This window comes from Babylonia areolata, chromosome 18 (genome assembly GCF_041734735.1).
Source record: "Babylonia areolata isolate BAREFJ2019XMU chromosome 18, ASM4173473v1, whole genome shotgun sequence".
Lineage (NCBI taxonomy): Eukaryota > Metazoa > Mollusca > Gastropoda > Neogastropoda > Buccinidae > Babylonia > Babylonia areolata.
The window spans coordinates 72044856-72066173 of record NC_134893.1 but is presented as its reverse complement, the minus strand read 5'-3'; the positions used below and the strand labels follow the sequence as shown (position 1 = coordinate 72066173).

At 38.9% G+C, this 21318-nt stretch overlaps 1 protein-coding gene across 42 annotated transcripts in view; it reads right to left on the bottom strand.

Moving 5' to 3' along the window:
* LOC143293050 (uncharacterized) overlaps positions 1 to 21318 on the bottom strand; it is a 192214-nt gene that overhangs the window by 111041 nt on the left and 59855 nt on the right. For 30 of the 42 annotated variants that reach the window (XM_076603883.1, XM_076603881.1, XM_076603898.1 and 27 more), the window contains 6 exons: positions 18168 to 18232; positions 16709 to 16879; positions 12284 to 12445; positions 8835 to 11126; positions 5079 to 5266; positions 1812 to 1829 (listed from right to left, as the gene is read on the bottom strand). In XM_076603883.1, the coding sequence (XP_076459998.1) occupies positions 1812 to 1829; positions 5079 to 5266; positions 8835 to 11126; positions 12284 to 12445; positions 16709 to 16879; positions 18168 to 18232 (2896 nt within the window). The remainder of the gene's footprint in view (positions 1 to 1811; positions 1830 to 5078; positions 5267 to 8834; positions 11127 to 12283; positions 12446 to 16708; positions 16880 to 18167; positions 18233 to 21318) is intronic. The other 12 variants (XM_076603897.1, XM_076603903.1, XM_076603905.1 and 9 more) reach the window with 5 other exon arrangements.

The window sequence follows — 21318 nt, the reverse complement described above, 5'->3', positions numbered from 1 at the left end:
CAAACAGATAGAGCCAGAGAGACATACAGTGATAAAATGGAGAAAAAAAACATGGTTGTCAGCAGAGCCAAATCCAGCATCTGGACACTTATTCACAGCAGAAAGAATGCTTCCATGCTGATAAAATCTCAAGTTCCAGAATCTTTAGCTGCAACTCTAATGACTCATTTAAATATTCATTTTATTTTTGTTAACCCACCCTGTTACTCCAATGGTCTGCTCTGTTATTTGCTGCTTTTAATTTCCTTTTTAAAAACAATTCTACAGCCTTATGTCGAATGTACTCTGTTGTAAAGCCCCAGTTCACTGACTTGTTCAATCAGGATCCAGTCTGCTTCCCATGCTCACAGTCCAGTACACCATTTTGCTTTGTGTTCTGCTTTGGAATGGCGATCCATCAATTCACTTCTGATTTCTCGACTTACGCACCATAAATTCATCCTCCAACTCAGACACAGCAATTCATTTGTGGCCATAGGGTGAACTGCGATAACGTTCAGTTGAAATTTGGTGAAATATGCAATCTGGTTTCAACCTGATATGATGGTGAACATGAACCATGTCGAATCAATGGTAAAAAGTGTTGCTGTTTGGCATGATCGTGAGTATTTATTGTGATCTTCCATGTTGTCATATCTGAGTTTGTTGTGGCACCAAATGGCAGTTTTTTCAGACACAGAAAGGGCACATACAGCCTGTAAGGCACATGGATCAGATTTGAATAAGAAAGTAGTGCCTTGCAGGCCAAAAATCACAGTATCATTATTAAACAACTGAAAATCTAAAGCACTTAACCTGGAGTACTAGACGCTCTACAAAGATGCATACATGCACAAACGCGCACTCACACACACAGTTTGAACATGTGCATGCTTGTGTACATCTGCGAACACATACTCTCAGACAATCAATTATTCAGTCAATCAATAAGTGACAGACAATGTTTATCCATTTGCTGTTATAATTTCTTTGCCAATTTGTTTATGTCTACTTTTATTTATCGGTGTGGATTTTGTGGTCTGCAGTGCTTATCCATTTGCTGTTATAATTTCTTTGCCAATTTGTTTATGTCTACTTTTATTTATCGGTGGTCTGTTTCTCTGTTCATTTGTAAGTTGTAAATTTGTTTGCTTGTTTTTTGTTGTTTTTCTTTTCATGTTTTCAATCATTTAGTAACTGAAAACATATGAAATATTCAGAGGTGGAGAGACAGACAGAGAAAAACAGAAATGGAAAGAGATACACAGACACAGACAGACACACAAGCGAGAAAGAATGATGAAAATGAAGCCACAGATGAACCACTTCTGCAGAGAAATGCACAGACTAGGACAACAACCTCAACAAAGCTCTGCAATGAATGATATATAATAAATATATAGGAAACAAAACATTTTCTATAAAAAAAAAATAAATAAAAGAATTTTTTAAATGCTTCCTCTAGACAGATAAAAAAAAAGTACCACTCAGAATGATGAAAGCAATACCACACAAAAACAGATATTGCTGTGATGTAAGCCACACACATAAAAAAAAAAAAATAAAAAAAAAAAACATTTTGAAGACAAGAGTAACATACAAAGGAATTAAAAGATGACATCTTTAAAAGATATATAAAATGAAACCCTGTAAAAACATAGATAAAAGCAACAACAAATTTTAGAAAATAACCCTATGCTCTTCATCTATCTTCTCAGACTCAAGAAATATGCATGCATACATAGACGCAAAACTTGTACACAAACTCACAACAGTTTGCACTTACAGTAAACCAAACATGGTATCACTACCAAATACAACAAAAAAATTACCTCTTCCACTTCAGTTTGCTATCAATTGTAAAATACAAATGTAATAAATACATTTTAAATAAGTTTTCTAAACTTGGTGGTCTCTTACATGTGAAGTAAATTGCTGGGCATGTACATTGCAATGCGGCTAAGAAATAAATGCGGTTGTCTTTTTTTGTGTGTGTGTGTGTCTTTTTTGTTTTGTTTTTTTTCAATTCTCAAAGATGCCAGTATGAGCATGAATGATTTGCTACTTTCTATGTAAAAACAATGCAAAATGATGATTAAAATACTGAATAAATGATAGCACGGGATGACAGCTCTTGCACAGAATTCATGTTGGGAATGAGTTGTTTCAATTCTTTCTTTATTAAATCATTAAATGAGTCTTGTTTTCAAACCATGAACAAAGAACAAAAGGCAAAACCTTCATGACATTTGATCCCTTATGACTTGCTTTTTATTTATTTTATTTTATTTTTTTATTATAAATAAGCTGATAAAACAGGGGGAAGGGAGCAATGGGGTCAGCTGTTTCATAACTTATTTAAATATCAAAATTCTGTTTTGTTCGATATTTGGAATTTGCCAAACTAAAAGCTGAGTGCTGGAAACAGAAAGATTCCGCTTGAAGCAGTCCTCAATGTTTCATGGTCATATTATTGATCTAAGTTTCGAACTTTCCCTGTCTTCATTATGACTTTCTGGTTTCAACAAATCACAACAGTAACTCCAAATATTTGCTTGTGCATCACTCCACACAAAACTGGGAATTTGACCACTGGGGTTGTCATCTTGGGCATATATTCTTCTCTTTTGTTGTGAAACAGCCTATTTCTGTTTGTTGCTTCTCTGTGAAATGCTTATATTGCATAGCTTATGTCTAATACACTGTATAACCTAACTTTGTGGGGTTTTTTTTTTTTTACTTTCTGGATGGAGGATGAGTGGCTGGGGTGTCAAATGAATTTGACAATGAGTAGCAAAATTTACTGTGATATCTGCCACAATCATTTGTGGGGAGGGTCATTATCATTTATCTGGTAACAAAGATATCAGGATATCCAAACATTATCTGCCTGCAAAAACACACATCATTCTCAAGCACAAAACTGTGATGGGGAAAGGAAAAACTGTCAGGATGACAGCTGCAAGAACTCTGAGGAATACTGGTCAAGATGTTAAACAGCAGTGGATACTTGTGAATTACATACCTGATCCAATTTCAGTACATGGGGTTTTTGAAGCTATATTATACCCATTCTGATGCATTTGAAGGATTTCTGACACAAACCAGTCTATGTCTAATCTTTAGTGCCTTAACAAATCTTCAGTACACTACATGTTCTTATTTGTAAATGACACACACACACACACACACACACACACACACAAGCGCATGCATTCACACAAACATGCAAGTACACGCACACTTGCACATCACACACAAATGTACAATTATTTCAATGTGTATTAACAAAACACACAACCTTCTCAAAACTCATACACTCTCAATCATATTCAGAGGATAAGAATTTTGTTGTTTAAATTTCAGTGCACACACACACACACACACACACACACACACACACAGAGGAGCACAACACACACCTACACCACAACACAGAGGAGTGGTGGCTGAGCGGGTAAAGTGACCAACTAGGAAGGGTCAATGGGTTCAATTCATGCACAGACCATGATTTTCACTCCCCCCTCCTCTAGATCTTCAGTGGTTGTCTTGGAGTTTGTCTTTCAGATGAGATGACAAATCAAAATCAAAGCGTGCAAAAGAACCTATGGCAACAAGAAATGCCTGGAAAAATTATGCAGAAAACTATTTTGATAGTAGAGTACCGTAAAGTTTGGTCTATAAGCCGCGACTTTTTACCCCAGCTTCAACCTCTGCAGCTTATACAATGATGCGGCTTATTTGTGGATTTTAACAATCCCGGGAGTGTCACGTTCTTGTCTGTTCTTAGCTGCCCTTCAACTCACCAAAATCATGATTTCTGTCCATGAATTTTTGGATGAGCTTCAGGATAGTGTGCTAACTGTTCACGTTTTATAAATCAAATCCTCACACATTAAAGCCTTCAGATCAGCATTCAGTTCTTCTCTGCTCAAGCGTACACCCTCATCATGCCGAAAACGCGACGTTATGCCTATGATGCAGCCTTCAAATTGAAGGCGATCGACCTAGCAGACGACAGTGCAAGTGATGAACCAGCAGCGACCTCCACCTTCATGAAGTGAAAGCAAGGCTAAATCAGTGACAAGATAGCGGAGGAAGCCGTGCTGGTTCTCTTCAACTTGGACACTGAAGACGAAGATTTTAGTGGATTCAGTGAGCCCTAAATTATGGATCTTATTTTTGTTGTGTTTATTTATTATTTTTGTGTGGCACTAGCAGTATTTTCTCTTGCTTTTCTTTGTGTTGTTCCCGCTTGTGTTTATTTCATAACCTACAGTATCGACAGCTTTTCTTAGTATCAGTATGTGTTCCGGTACCGGAAATAAGTGCGGCTTATAAACCGGTGCGGCTTATGTATGTATAAAGTTCAATTTTTTCCAAAATTTAGTGGGTGCGGCTTATATACCAGTGCGCTCAATAGACCGAACTTTACGGCAGATATACCCACAGAAACATGAAGGGGAGGACAAAAAATGGGGGTGGTGGTGCTACACTGACAACCTTGGACAGCAAACAGTCATCCCTCTATCCCCTAACCCTCCAAACACACCGACACATAACAACACCACCACTACATTCACACCGGTGGAAGTGACTGAATTTCGTAATTCTGAAAAGTCTGCAGCCTGGGTCCAGAGGCTGTTTTAACTACAGTGATTGTCTTGATACAGAAACAAAGTCAAATAATGGGGAAGGGGGAGGAAAAAAGTTGCCAAAATGCCAATATGAAATTTTGTACAGTACAGAAAAACTCCCAGCCATGACAATACAAAACAAAACACACACCAAGTACCCCCCTCAACTCCCTTCTGTCTTTTTTCTCACGCTTTTCTTTCTGTAGTTTTTTTTTTTCAACTTCAGAGTTGAGTGGGGAAAAAATACTGTATTGTATTTACCTCAATACTATGGAAAAAATAAAATTGTTTTGTTTCACAACTACCTCCCTACACACAAGAAGACCACCACCACACACACACACAACTAACAAATGCACACACCAACACCAACAAACCCACTCCATTTCTCTCACAACCACCTCCCACCCAATCCACGACGACACACAACAAACCCACAATCACACACCAACACCCACTCACCCAGAATAGACAGGCGAGCGATCGACAGGGACGTTGTCGGGGTCAAAGGTTGTACTGAAGGAGGAGCCACTGTAGGAGGAGAAGCGCTGGTTGTCTCCACTTGCGGGGGCGCGGCCATCGAAACGAGGCGGGGCAGCGCTGTACGACTGGGTGAAGGACTGGGACATCTGTTGGGCCTCCATGTAGTCCTGGAAGAGACAGAATGCCACCCATACCAGTATCAGCTCAGTTCATACCCATACCAGTATCAACTCAGTTCATACCCATACTGGTATCAGCAAAGGAACTACAATAGCTGTACCATTTTCCTACCCTACCCTTACCATCTAAGTTCCTATCGTACCAGTTTCAGATTGGTTCCTACCATACCCATATCAACTCAGTTCGTACTACACCTGTACCAACTTGGTTTCTACCAAGCCTGTACCAACTCAGTTCCTACCATACCCATATCAACTCAGTTCCTGCCAGACCCTTACCAACTCAGTACCTCTACCAAGCTGGGAAGGAAGACATTGTGTATAATGTGCCACCACACATACTGGTCATTGTAGGGGGTGGGAGGTGGCTGTGAAGCTCACGGCTGTTGTGACTATCATGCCAACATTAACTATTCGACATTTCCTACATTGCTAGGAATCAAAATAACAATTATATATTGCCTTTCCTCCTTGAAACATACACTCGTATCATCCTTTATCCTGTACCATACAATGCCTTTCTTTCCAAAAACATACTCATCCCCCCCCCCCCCCCAACCCCCATGATGCATGTTTTACAATACACAAATTCAGTTCAAAATTCAATACAACCCATGCAACACTTTACAAATTAATAACTCTATAACATCACTGAGCAAGCACCAGCCACAAGATCCAGACACTCGCTGGATCATATCTGAACCTTGTGTATACCTATTTACTGATATCAAGCTATTTGCTTTTTTAACGATCAAAAACTTGCATGCTCTTTACTGCATTGAATATCTAAATATAGACAGAAATCACTGAGGTCTAAAAGTTGTGAAGAGATGAGGAGGTAGAGGAGGGGTGCGCCAAACACATCTTCTGCTTCAGCCTCTTCTCTGTCAGGGTGAAAAGCCCTTTTAAACAGTGCAATTATTTCAACAACAGCAAAAAAAAAAAAAAAAAAAAAAAAAAAAAAAAAGAAAAAAGATTACGACAGATCTATTTCAAAATAATCATTAACAAAAGCAATACAATACACTAATCTGAATGTCAGCCTCTACTTATGAACACAATCTACCTCAAAAGGTTTAATCAAAGAACGGTGGGTTTATTCTAGATGGATGTGTGCAGTATCATGCAGAAAGAAAGTGGGTATCTATTGTAAAACTTATCTTTTAATCTGATCCTAATTTTTTTTTTAAAGCAAAGCAAAAATGCATACATTTTACAAATTATCATTTTTAGGTACAAAGTTAACAAACTAAAAAATGATTGCAATCAACACGATAATCACCACACAGCATTTCAAAATTTGGGCAATTTCTTTCTACAGTCATGACAGCTTCCTGTTATAAACAGTTTCAGTTTCAGTAGCTCAAGGAGGCGTCACTGCGTTCGGACAAATCCATATACGCCACACCACATCTGCCAAGCAGATGCCTGACCAGCAGCGTAACCCAACGCGCTTAGTCAGGCCGTGAGAAAAAAAAAAAAAAAAAAAAAAAAAAAATATATATATATATATATATATATATATAGAGAGAGAGAGAGAGAGAGAGAGAGAGAGAGAGAGAGAGAGAGAGAGATAAGCTTACATAAATAAATAAATAATAATTATGATATAAAAAAAGGTAGTAGTAATGAAAATAATAAATAATGCTGTTACAAACAGGTTTCTCACACTAGATAAGCTCTGATCAGCAGCACTTAGCAGTTGACAGATGTTTAACAGCACTGAGCCAGCTAGGTTCTTGCTGCTAATACATTTTATCATAGTTGATTCATAATGAGAGACTACTGTACTGTTTCAACTTCTGTCCCATGTCAACTCTACAATTATTTTTGTGTAGTTTACCGTTTTACATATACACGCTCATACACACACACATCTGCCCATAAAAAAGAAGAAATAATAAGTTTTTATTTAAGCTAATCTCAATACATTAATTTCTGTTTCAGCCTCATTATTACATTGTAAATATCTGAAACAGAAATGACAAAAAACTAAATACAATTCAAATATTCATATGAGACATACATATCTAAATAATGAATAATAATAATGACAATGACAATCATTCTTAGGGAGACAAGAAGGAATATTTTAACACACATCTACTTCAACAAGATGCTCTAACTAAATGCGAAAAAACACCATGTTGCTTGTCATCTCACATTAACTGACAACTGTTGGTCAAGAAATTATCCTGATACAACACACAAAGGTTGTTCACACACACACACACACACACACACACACTTGCATGCACATACGCACACACTCAAATGCTTATTGACAATTATGCATACTATGTTAGTTTTGTCCAGTACAACTTAAAAAAACACAACAAATAAACCCACACATTTCCAAGTGTACGACACATAATTACCATTTACTTTTACTTTTCTGTTTTTGGATACATTTCAACATAAGGTTAGGTATCCCAGATCCAGCTCTTTATATTTCATGACCAAACAGAGCTTTCAAAGAATTTGTAACATAAACAAATAACTGTTTGACATTTTCACAAATCAAGTACAGAATCTGACAGAGTATTGGAATCTCTAGTGGTGCTGAAACAGTGGGTAGACACAGCAATGCTGTTTGTGTTAGTGTCCTCCTCATCACCTGTCCAGTATTAGAACACATCCTTAATTAACATACACTGTACTTCTCCCCTTAAATATATGGCAACATCCAGAAATCATACAGCATTAGCATAGGCAAAATCATACAGCGGATTTTGGTACAGAATGGTAATGATGTCAATCTAAACTTGTCTAGTATATATGTGCCTAGGATAATGACACATCAATCTATGGCTATCTAGGAATATATATGAAAATATAGGCATACAGCAATAATATCAACCTGCTACTGAAGCAAATGGGTGAATTACAAATGGTATAACGTGTTCTCCAATACACATATTTTGCAAGAACTGATTCCGTGATATTCAGTGTTGAGTATGTGGAGAGTTGGGAGAGGGTGGCGGAGATGAGAAGATTCAGAAACAGCAGAAACAGACTTCCTAAAAGAAAAAATAACATATGCTCAGCAGAAACAGGTTTTTTTTTCCCCAAATAACCCCAGGAGGAGGAATACAACAGACTACACATGTGATTAATGAGAAAGAAACTGTGTATTTCGGAGCAGGAAGAGGGCGGTGGCATCACCATGACTTTCCACAAACAGTGAAAACCAGAGACTGAGGACAGAGACAGGTGGAAAAGTGAAACTATGACCTCCCATTACTAGGACCTCCAATTACATCAAGTCGTAAAGTGAGACTACAACTCCATTTCATCAGGTGGTTATGTGAGACTAGGACTTCCAAGTACAAGATGTAATGTCACCAGAAGCGTGTCTGTTGCCCAGCGAAGACAGCGTGCCATAAAAACATACATTAGCCTGGAAAAAGCAATAAAAATTAATCATTAAAGCCACCATGCGTGAGCCGAAAAAAGCAAGGCAAGTTACTGCAGAAAAACCAGCCTGTACAGCAGTGACTACAGCGTACATAGCTGCACACAGCACCCTGTCTACCAGCCCCCCTGTGTTCGTTACTTGTTTAGGCGTCCACCCTTGCTTGGCGGAGGCAGGGGTCAGTCCATCTCCCCTGAACTCAGAAATGGAGGCCGGCATCAGATCCCCATTCTTCTGTTCTGCCGCTGACAGGGGGGTTAACTCTAACTCCACATCCCTGGGTTCCATACCCTTGATGGGGACGGAATCGTCTGGCAGCATATCCAGGCTGTCAAAGTCAGCGCTCTCCGACGCAGAATCAGGACCGGTGCGGGCGCCAGCGTAGATCACTTTCTTGTTCCATTTGGGGGAGTCGTCGGAACGAGAACCAGGTGTGTAGGACTTGGATGTGACCGACTCGTGGGTCTTGGGTTTGGTGTAGCTGGTACTGGCAGAAGAGTCTTTGAACGGGGAACCTTTGCTTTCAGAGATCTCTGGAGACTGCATGTGTGGGGAAATGATGTCGCCTGAGACAGCTTCTGGACGGCCCAGCACAGAGTGAGAGACAGGAGCATAGGACCCCAGGGCTTCCTGAGTGACTGGCTTGCCAGAAACAGAATCTTGAAATGGGTAACCTCTGGTTTCTGAGATCTTGGGAGACTGCATGTCTGGGGCGTTGATGTCAGCTGTCACAGAGTCTGGGTGGCCAGGTGAAGTGAGAGAGAGAGGGGTGTAGGACCTGATGGCTTCCTGGGTGAGCGGCTTGCCAGCAAAAGACTCTTCAAACATGGGACCTTTGGTTCCTGACGTATCAGGAAACTGAGCGTTGGGGCTGTTGATATCGATCAATTCCGGGCCACCAACTGAAGAGATTGAGACAGGAGCATATGACTTGACCGCTTCTTGGGTGAGTGGCTTCTCAGGAATAGTGCCAGCAAAAGACTCTTCAAACATGGGACCTTTGGTTTGAGCGTTGGGGCTGTTGACATCAGCAGTGATCGATTCTGGGCCACCAACTGAAGAGACAGAGACAGGAGCGTATGACTTAACAACTTCCTGGGTGAGTGGCTTCTCAGGAATGGTGCCAGCAAAAGACTCTTCAAACATTGGACCTTTGGTTTGAGCGTTGGGGCTGTTGACATCAGCAGTGATCAATTCCGGACCATCAGTTGAAGACATAGAGACAGGAGCATATGATCTGATGGCTTCTTGGGTGAGTGGCTTCCCAGGAATGGTGCCAGCAAAAGACTCTTCAAACATTGGACCTTTGGTTTGAGCGTTGGGGCTGCTGACATCAGCAGTTATCAATTCCAGACCATCAGTTGAAGACATAGAGACAGGAGCATATGATCTGATGGCTTCTTGGGTGAGTGGCTTCCCAGGAATGGTGCCAGCAAAAGACTCTTCAAACAGTGGACCTTTGGTTTGAGCGTTGGGGCTGTTGACATCAGCAGTGATCAATTCCGGACCATCAGTTGAAGACATAGAGACAGGAGCATATGATCTGATGGCTTCTTGGGTGAGTGGCTTCCCAGGAATGGTGCCAGCAAAAGACTCTTCAAACATTGGACCTTTGGTTTGAGCGTTGGGGCTGCTGACATCAGCAGTGATCAATTCCAGACCATCAGTTGAAGACATAGAGACAGGAGCATATGATCTGATGGCTTCTTGGGTGAGTGGCTTCCCAGGAATGGTGCCAGCAAAAGACTCTTCAAACAGTGGACCTTTGGTTTGAGCGTTGGGGCTGTTGACATCAGCAGTGATCAATTCCGGACCATCAGTTGAAGACATAGAGACAGGAGCATATGATCTGATGGCTTCTTGGGTGAGTGGCTTCCCAGGAATGGTGCCAGCAAAAGACTCTTCAAACAGTGGACCTTTGGTTTGAGCGTTGGGGCTGTTGACATCAGCAGTGATCAATTCCGGACCATCAGTTGAAGACATAGAGACAGGAGCATATGATCTGATGGCTTCTTGGGTGAGTGGCTTCCCAGGGATGGTGCCAGCAAAAGACTCTTGAACTCCAGGCATGGTTTCCCGCAGTTCAGGAGACTGCCAGTTAGGGTTGAAAGAGGCGACATATTCCGGACTGCCGGGAGAGGTGAGGGGGTCAGGGGCGGCGTAGGTCTTGGCTGTGATGGGCTCCAGAGTGACAGGCTGGGCAAACCTGGTGCTGGCCACAGACTCTGGAAACACACGCCCTCTGGTCTGGCCAACCTCTGGGGACAGAGTGTCGGGGCTGTAGGTGTCCGCGCTGAGAGACTGCGGGCCTTCCAGTGACATCGAGTCAGTGCTGAGGAAGGAATCTCGCCACAAGGGGGCACTGCCCTCAACCATGCCAAACTTACTAGCCTGTGTCGGGGTCAGCTCCATCGTAAACTGAGGCTCGGGTTGCTAAAAACAAAACAAACCATCTCAACAGAAAGCGAACACAGAAAGAAAAAAAAAAAAAAGAAAGATAGAGACAGAACAACACAAAACCAAATTCCCTACCTCAGAAACAAAAACAAAACCAAACAAAAACCAACGACAATAAAAATTCAGCCACATAAAAAGCATGGAACACAAGGATTTGTGTCAAATGAAAACTGTGTGGACAAAAATGCATGCGTTTTTAGAAAACACAGAACAGCCGATTCATGAAGAAAATTTGCTATCTCTTCTTTTTCATCCTGATTTCTTTCAGCTCATCTATCTCCTCCAACAAGCATTTATCACACACACATGCATGCATACCCACAACTGAGTGCACACACACACACACACACACACACACATATAATTCAGTCTTCATCTGCCAATGGTCATGTGCATGTGCCATAAAATGCTAAAAAAAAAAAAAATCTAATTATCTGTATTTCAGTCAAACAGTTAATGGTGACTTTTAGCTCATTATTTCATTTCTGGTCTTTAAACAATAAATATCTAATATACCTATTCATTCTCAATCATTCCTGATAATGTTCATCTAACCCATGTTTCAAAAAATGATACACTATGTCTAAAAATCATTACTGCTGTAAAATGATTACAATGACAAAAATAATAAATGTACAATTCATAATGTTATTCTTTTTTCTTTTCTTTTTTTGCAAATCAACCAACGCCTGCCTTTGACAGGAAAACCTCAAATCAAAGAGTCTGACACCAAACAAGGAGTTTTAGCAATGATCAAAACAACTAATGTGTCTGAAAACCTCAACCCAAAAGTTCTGTCAATGATATAACAACTCAACTAATGTGTTTGAAAACCTCAACTCAAAATTAAGTTTTAGCAATGATCAAACTCAACTAATGCGCTTAAAAACATCAACTCAAAAGGTTCATCAATGACTGAACAACTTGACTCTTGTGTTTGGACTGGAATCAGCCAGCATGCAACAAGTGGAATACTTCTGTTTGGATTTTTTTTCACTTATGACCTAAGTTAGCCATCATGCAAACAACTGTGCAAAGTGGTCATGGATGTGGACCCATGCAAGGAATGAACAGAGAGAAGCAAGGGAAGAGAGGGAGGGGAGAGGGAGTCTCTACGCCCAGGGATCCTTTACCTTCTTCAAAACAGCATCATCAGACACATATTTCAAATCATCATCATATTCATAATCGCCCACGCTGTCCTCCACGGAGCGCAGTGGCTGGGAGAGGGAGTCGCGGCCCAGACTGGCATAGGCGTCACCGAAAACACTGTCATTGTGCGACTTGGCTGCCTCCTGCCAGGTGGGGCGCACCACCCACCCACCACACAGCCAGACAGAAACAACAGTAAAAAGGGGAACTCAAAATATCAACAAATGAATATATTGATCAATAAATAAATAAAAGAGATACGTCTACGAAAGAAAAGAAAGCATGCAATACGTTGATTCTTGGAACAACTTTTTTGTATTGTATTGAACTGGGCTTTACTGAACAGTTCTGTGCTTTAGTGTAGTGTAGTGTAGTGTGGTGTGGTGTGGTGTGGTGTAGTGTGATTCAGTGTAGTGTAGTGTGTAGCGTAATGTAATGTACTGTACTGTACTGTCTCTATGTGAAGTTTGGACTGTTCTCCCAAGGGAGAGGTGTCACCACAGTGCAGCACCAGCCATATATTTCCTTTTTTTTCTGTCTGCAAGTATTATGTTTCACAAACAAAGTGGATTCTATTTTTATAAAACTTGACGAGGACAACCCTTTTTCTTTAATAGTTAGAAAACATGAGAGAGGTAGGTTTCCTACAGTGCCAACACAAGAAAAAGACTCACTGGTGTCTGTTCCGGTCATTCTCACCAACTTTCAATCCCATCAGCAAGTTTTTTTCAGCCTGCTCAAATCAAGGAATGAATGTGAAAAAATACTGAACTTTTTGTTTGTTTTGTTCATGAGCTGCAACTCCTAGGTTCACAGTCATGCTCCTTTGAGGGGCTTTATTCACAATGCTCCTATGAAGGGCCTTGTACAGAATGCTCCTGTGAGGGGCTTTATTCACAATGCTCCTATGAAGGGCCTTGTCCAGAATGCTCCCATAAGGGGCCTTGTACAGAACGCTCCTATGAGGGGCTTTATTCACAATGCTCCTATGAAGGGCCTTGTCCAGAATGCTCCCATAAGGGGCCTTGTACAGAACGCTCCTGTGAGGGGCTTTATTCACAATGCTCCTATGAAGGGCCTTGTCCAGAATGCTCCCATAAGGGGCCTTGTACAGAACGCTCCTATGAGGGGCTTTATTCACAATGCTCCTATGAAGGGCCTTGTCCAGAATGCTCCCATAAGGGGCCTTGTACAGAACGCTCCTGTGAGGGGCTTTATTCACAATGCTCCTATGAAGGGCCTTGTCCAGAATGCTCCCATGAGGGGCCTTGTACAGAACGCTCCTGTGAGGGGCTTTATTCACAATGCTCCTATGAAGGGCCTTGTCCAGAATGCTCCCATGAGGGGCCTTGTACAGAACGCTCCTGTGAGGGGCTTTATTCACAATGCTCCCATGAGGGGCCTTGTACAGAATGCTCCCATGAGGGGCCTTGTACAGAACGCTCCTGTGAGGGGCTTTATTCACAATGCTCCTATGAAGGGCCTTGTCCAGAATGCTCCCATGAGGGGCCTTGTACAGAACGCTCCTGTGAGGGGCTTTATTCACAATGCTCCCATGAGGGGCCTTGTCCAGAATGCTCCCATGAGGGGCCTTGTACAGAACGCTCCTGTGAGGGGCTTTATACACAATGCTCCTATGAGGGGCTTTATACACAATGCTCCTATGAGGGGCCTTATATGTGTATAATCAATTTTACCCAATGATGAAGGCAGCCATACTCCATTCTTTGGGGATGAGAAAAAGCAACTGATTTTGAAGAAAACCTTTAAACTTTTAAGTTTGTCATTATGTATTACCATTTTTGTTGTTGGTGGTGGTTGTTAGCCCTCCTTTTCAAGGTGTCATACTGCAGATGTTGCATAGAATTAAGGTGTGACAGTACAGGCGTCGCATAAGATATAAAATTAAGAGCAACAATTCTAGATTTACAGCTTGAAAAAGTTGTTCCAAGAAGACATAATGGACATTTTTCTACAATTTAAAAAAGGGGTAAAAAAAACAAACAACAACAACAACACATTATCGTAGTTTTCATCCTGAAAAGCACTAGCTAGAACACAATACAATATGTAATGGTGCGCTTCCTTTACAGTTTCAGAGCCAAACACACGACATTTCAAAAGAAACATCACCTTCATGCGAAGACTTTCAAAGCTGTCTTTTCTACACCAAGGCTGTTTTGCATACAACGCATTCTGTTCTCTTGCTCTGTACACAAATACTGACATTATTCAAAGGCACATTCGTGGTGTCTCTGATCTCATTTGGTTTCAGTTTTAGGTAAGCCTCCTGCTGTGTGTGTGTGTATGTGTGTGTGTGCGTGTGTGTGTGTGTGTGTACACAAAGTATTCGGAGCGCTACATCCAGCCCATAATTCTCTCTTGGGCACAGTAATTCTAACTCTCAAGTACAATGAAATAAAATATCACAAAATTACGATCACGTGAATGACCAGAATTGATCATGTGCTCTTTTTGCCCTATGTAAGCCTGTCAGGATCCCATTTTTCACCTTGTCAAGTGAACAGGACTAAGCTCATCTTCAGGCAAGTGATGAGCTAAGCTTCGCTGGAATGTAATTTGCTCAACATTTCCAAACATCCCCTCTCTTTTCACTGAATTATGGGCATCTCTACCTGCACTGGAGGAAGTCAGAATTTCAGCAGTGATTAATAAGGAGAAGGTTTAAGTTCACAGGAACTGATCGTGCTTTACAGGATGAAAATTACGATATCAAGTAACAAATTTTCATAGCCAATGTCAACGTGCTAAAATAAAAATTAAAAACTACTCTAATACTCACTAATTACTAATGTGCAAATACACAAATCATACTGACAGTTAACAGAATACATAACATTTCAGGAAAGACAACAAAAACAACAATATGCATAACATTTCAAAAAAAGAAAACAAAATTTACACATACAGTAAACGTCCAGGCAACAGATAAATACTGAAATTCACTTTAGCAAAACGCTTCAAGTCAAAGACTAAGCACTTCATATACATTTACTAAATGATCACATTTACAATTATTACCATTAACATTTATCTGGTGGCTTTCAATGTATCACTGATTATTTCACTGGCTATACATTCCAACGAAACATTTCACAGATATTTGTTAATTAGTATAATAACCATGCCTTTAATCAAAAACAAAATATCAATATAGCCATCATAATCACCCAGTCCACTGTGGCAAAACATACTGCAAGCAGTGACTTGCGGTAATAACAAAATAATAATAACAACATGCACACTTGCAATACAAGATTAATGCAGTGCAAAACATTAAAAAGTTAATGTTTTACTCTGATATTAATAACTACCTCAGTGTTTTCCTTTGAAACAATGTATCCAGTGATCAAAGAGGGCTGTACAGGCTATTAATTCATTTCTATTTCTCAAACTGCTGACCAGCGTTTGAATGAGCCTAAAGAAAATGGTTAAAACTGCTTGAAGCAGACAGCAAAATTATTTGAAACTGAACTGAAGTCAACTGAACTGGATTCAAGAATGCTGAATCAGTCTAAGCTGTTTTCCTGTTTGATATAACTGATCACATGTACCAAAGCAAAACAATAATCCAAATGCACTTTTTCAGAAACAAAGAACAGATGACCGGTACTCAAAAATCGTATGTAGATTCTGCTTGTGTGCGTAAACTGCAGGGATCTCTTACACTTATTTTCAGTTACTTTCCAACCAGCCAGTGTTTTGAAAAACAGTAGAGCTGTCTACTTTGATTGTTATCTCCCTAAGAACTTGCAAAATTACTCTGACATCTCAGTTAAAAAAAATATAATTATCTCCCTTAAATTACTAGCTTCATCAACAATTCAAGTGAAATCAAATTTCACACAAGGGACAGGCACAGAATCTTTAAAAAAAAAACCTTAAAAAGTTAGAGAGTCTGTTAATCTTTGCTCCTGAGTTCATACAAGTAAACTCTTTGGAACTACAGAATTGTGAAATATGTCTTTCTAGAATCTATATTCCAACCAGTTTATTATTTCTACTTTTACCTAGATCTTTCACTGAAATTAACACTACAATTTCTGGCAAATATTAATGTTGGATTACTCCTGGTCCAACTGGCTACCCAGTTTTAACAAAAGATTTTGTCTGGGTACACAATATGAAAGTATATAAAGGATTTTGTTTTGGTACACAAAGTATAATATAATGTTACACCAGTACTTTATGCACACCAGCTACAACAGTTTGAACAATTCTTTTTTTTGGGGGGAGGAGGGGGGGGGGTAAAACTGCTACGTATTGAAGAGTGAAAAACACTTTTCTAAATCAACATAAACCTGTGATGTCTTCTCACAAATAGTTATCCAAGCTAACAGATTTACAACTACGACGACGACAGCAACTGTAGAAGCGACCTTTACCTTGGCTTTGGGGGATAAGGTATCACCTTGGAAATACTTCATCTCCGCCTCATAGTCGGGGCCGCTGTCTAGGTAGGAGGGATAGTGCATGGCGGCTCCAATCTCACTAACCTCCCGCCCGCGGCGGGTCGCTTCTCGCTGATCAGTGGCAGGGTAGCGATACACAACATCCTGGTACAATGCCACCACAGCACACACGCAGGAGAGAGAGAAACAGAAAAAACACAACCAATGGGGAATAAGCACACCAAAGGGAATTAAACAACAACACAACAACAACAAAAAAAAAGGGGGGGGAGGGAAAGGGAAAGTAAGCAAGCACTAACGTTTGAATCAAAATTTACAAACAACACTGCCTAGAATTATAAACATCATACCAATGCAAGAACAAAACTGGTGGCACGCTTTCAAAACAATTCTGAGGAGGGGCTTTGGGGGAAAAGAATAAATAAGAAGCATTAAAGAAAGAAAAAAAAAGCAGTTTCTTCTCTTAATATAACTAGAGAGTGTGTGTTGTGTGTATGTGTGTGTGCGAGTGTACACATGCGCATGTAAGTGTGTATGCATGTGTGCATGTGTGAGTGAGCGAGACTGGTCTGCCCCCATCTTTCTGTGTGTAAATAAACATATACATATGTGCATGTCATTTGCCTCTTAGCCACTGAAGTAAGTATAGATTGTTGTTTTTTCCACCAAACACACTAATCCTATTGAAATTCAACTGATGTCATGGAACATGTTACTCAGACTACAGGTTGAACTGAAGCAAGTCCAAAGTAAACATAAACTGAAGCACTGTCAAACAGTTCAAAACCAAGCACACACACAGCATCACAGAATAAAGCAAAAGTAGGTCTGCACATCTGTGAACAACACAGAATTCCACAAAGAACACAACACTGACAACAAATTTACAGGGATGAAGAATACAACATCACATCATACACACGAATACATATTCCTAAATATAGTGATGAGAAAAAGTGTGAAGATAAGTTAGCCATTAAAGCAAATACATATAATAAACAAATTATCATTTAATAAATAAACAGATAAAAAAAAAGGTAATAAATAATACACAAAAATAAATAAAGGGTGCAATAACACAGAAAGATAAACCTAAAAATTAAGACGCATACACCAAAACTCCACATCATCATAAAATAAATACAGGAACAAATCAACCTGACACAAACACAAACAAAACATCAAACAAATCACAACACAACAAACATGATCAAAAATTCACTGACACAGGCAATGGTGACCGCAGACCACATAAATACAAACCTAAAAAATGAACAAACAAACAAAAATAAAACTGAAGACCATTCCACAGTAAAGACTGAAAGTGCCAGTCTAGGCCTATGGTGCATCAACACGATGCAAGACACAAGCATGGATTGGGGGGCTAAAGGGAAGTCTCAAGAACAAACACTCCCTGACGTCACGACCATACCTTGTCAAAGGAAGTGTCCAGTGGAGAAGCACTTCCACCTCGTTCCAGTGAAATGCTGTCCTCTCCTGAAATGTGTATATATATAAAAAAAGTTAAGTTCTGACTCAAAGAAGCTAAAGTGACTACATATACCTTTAATTTGGAGTCAACATATTAAACGTTCCTGGCCCCATATAGATTTTCAATGCAAATTTGGACCTTAAATGAGTTGTAAGCCTCTCACTGGAATGGAAGTATATATATAACAAAAATAAAAAATTCAAACACAAATTAAGTCTCGTAAAAATTCTACTGCATCATTCTCCCTTCGTCTTCCTTTCATTTCTTCAAATCAGTGTTAACAAAAACTACTGATGCTGAACTAGTTCTTGAATATGAGCATCTTCATACAGCAAATCTTTTCCCTACTTTCTTTTTCTATCAAGTACTTTTGTAGAAAAGACAAACAAATGTAGATATTTATCCATTATTGTTTCGACACAAAGCCAGCTGATAGTTCTGTCCCCACAAATATTCCCCCATATGATAAAGTGTCAGGATCTAAACCAGTGACCAACTGCCCAAACCAGCATACTAATAACTTTACCAAACAAACATATTCCAAATTATGTAACTGTGATTTCATTTGTTTTTCTTTTTCTTTTTTTAAGTGAAAATATCTAAACAGTGAAAATCATGCAAGAGAATTTGAGCAGTCTTAAAACTACAACAATCACATAACTGAATAAAAAGATGAATGTTAAAAATGTATACATATACATGTGTTCACTTTGAATACATTTTACATACAGTATCATCAGGCGTGTATCAATAAATAACATGGTTTAAAATAACAATACTTTGCCAAAAGTTCAAGCATTGGAAAAAATGTTAGACAATCACTATAAAGACTGCACAGGTTTAAGGAGATATTTCAGCAGCATTCGTCCTTGTCGTCTTAAACTCTTACTTTCAACAACTTAATATACTACATAAATCATACATCTTTAAGGATACATGTCAGGATATATGTCATCAGCAATGTTAAGTTGTTCATTATCATATATTCTTACATGTACACATCATATATGTTAACGGAGATGTTTTTGTTACATTCATAGTTACTCAACAAGTTGTGTTCTTTCATACGCGTTAAAGGAGATGTTTCAGTGACAATACTTACTCATCATGCTGCATTCTTAGTAATCTTACATTAAACTATTGTGAGTTGTGGCTACAGGTTACACACAGCAGTGAGACCAGTGACACACCTTGGGGTGATCATTTTATTTATCTTTTTTAAATAACAAAACAAAAACAAAAAAAATCAAACCATCCCAGCCCCACAGACACTTTGATATGCAGAAGTAGTCCACAAGAAGATACCAAAAGCATGTTGTGAACTGAATTTCAGAAGCCTGAGCATTCTATAGCTTCCTCACTCTCCATTTTTTCTTCTTTTCTGTGCTGCCTTGTGTTCTAAAAATCACTGCTAATGTCAGTGATTCTGGACATGCTAAAAACAAAAGTAAGCTTACAAAAATAAGAATATATAATTTTTTTATTATAATTTTTTCTTGTCTTTTTAAGTTCCTAACAGAACTGTACTTCCAATATAGTTCTGATCAAACCCTACTTCACAAAGAATCTGAATTATGTCAGTGTTTGGAAATTTAATTATCAACCAATGCTCAATTTTTATGTACCTTCGTATCTCTCTTTCTGGAAAAAAAAAAAAAAAAAAAAAAAATCAAATATAAAATAAAAAGCAAACTGCCTATATATTCATTGTCCTAATTTCAATCCTACATTCAAAATTCACAAAAAACCCATAAGTGAAAAGATCATATATCAGACCAAATCAGCTCCATAAAACCTCCCATATATATATATATATATATATATATATATATATATATATATATATATATATATGTTCAACTGCACCCATGCAATACTCCAATTCTGACCAGACCTCAAAGACCACAGCACATGAATAAATTATCTTCAGGAATGAATACTGCAATTCAAATCTTTACCAATTTGCTATAATGGCAAGCTGCTAATTATAGGCAGAGATTGTCAAGAGGCAGCTAATGGCTTCTATATGAACTAACTGAATGAATAATAGTATTTCCATGTTTTCCCATTTGCTATAAATAATTGCAAGCTGTTAATCATTGGAAGAGATCGATTTCTTACAAATCATTACCGTGACAAAAGCAAACAATATCAAGTGCCTTTTTTGCTGATAATTACGTTGGTACATGTGGTAGGAATCTCTAGTTCACCAAAATTATTGATGAACAACTTTTCCAAACCCTTTTAAAGTTGTTATGAAATACAATTTTAAAAGCTGAAAAAGAAATTCACACAGAAATGTCAAAATACTGACTTAATATATCTACTAACTACAAATTACTTAATAAGCATAATGTACAATAACATGATATGAATACTGAAAAACAAAAAGCTTTTTTCTTCCCTACAAGTTAAGGAAAACTGTTTAACACTAAGAACTCAAGCAGGATTCACTGTACACATACACACATAGATAAATATAATGACAAGCTTGGAGCTTTTGTGCACACAAGTGCAAGAGCAAAAACCCTTTAGTTACAAGTAAAACAACAGCTGCAATTGGTCTGTTTGTAGCCAGACTGCAACTGGTCAATTCAATTATAGTCAGATAGCAGACAGGCTATTAAAACTGAATCAAAACAAGGTCTGAAACGACAGGTGCATTTGCACAGTTGACGCTGAAAACTGCCTTTATGTTTGCTATATCCACTTTTTTGTTTCTTTGTTTTTTGTTTCTATGCTTATTTTTAACAGTGTCAGTTTCACAACACACCACACTGTGTCTCTTAATCACAACCAACAAAAGCCAAAAACATTTTTGCTGTGAATTGCCATTATATGAAGTGAAAAATTCAATGAAAGTGATAACTGAATAGCAGCTTGTGATCCAAAACATAATAAATAATAATCACACCATGCATTATAGCATTAGTAGCTAACCCACCCCTCCCCTCAAAACACTCCTAAAAATCATTATCATATCAGAATTAAAGTCTTCACCACTGTATTTGAAATGTACCCATGAAATACCTCATCAAAATACAGCTGAAAATTGTACTGATACCACCAAAGATTAAAACTCTTAACTGAA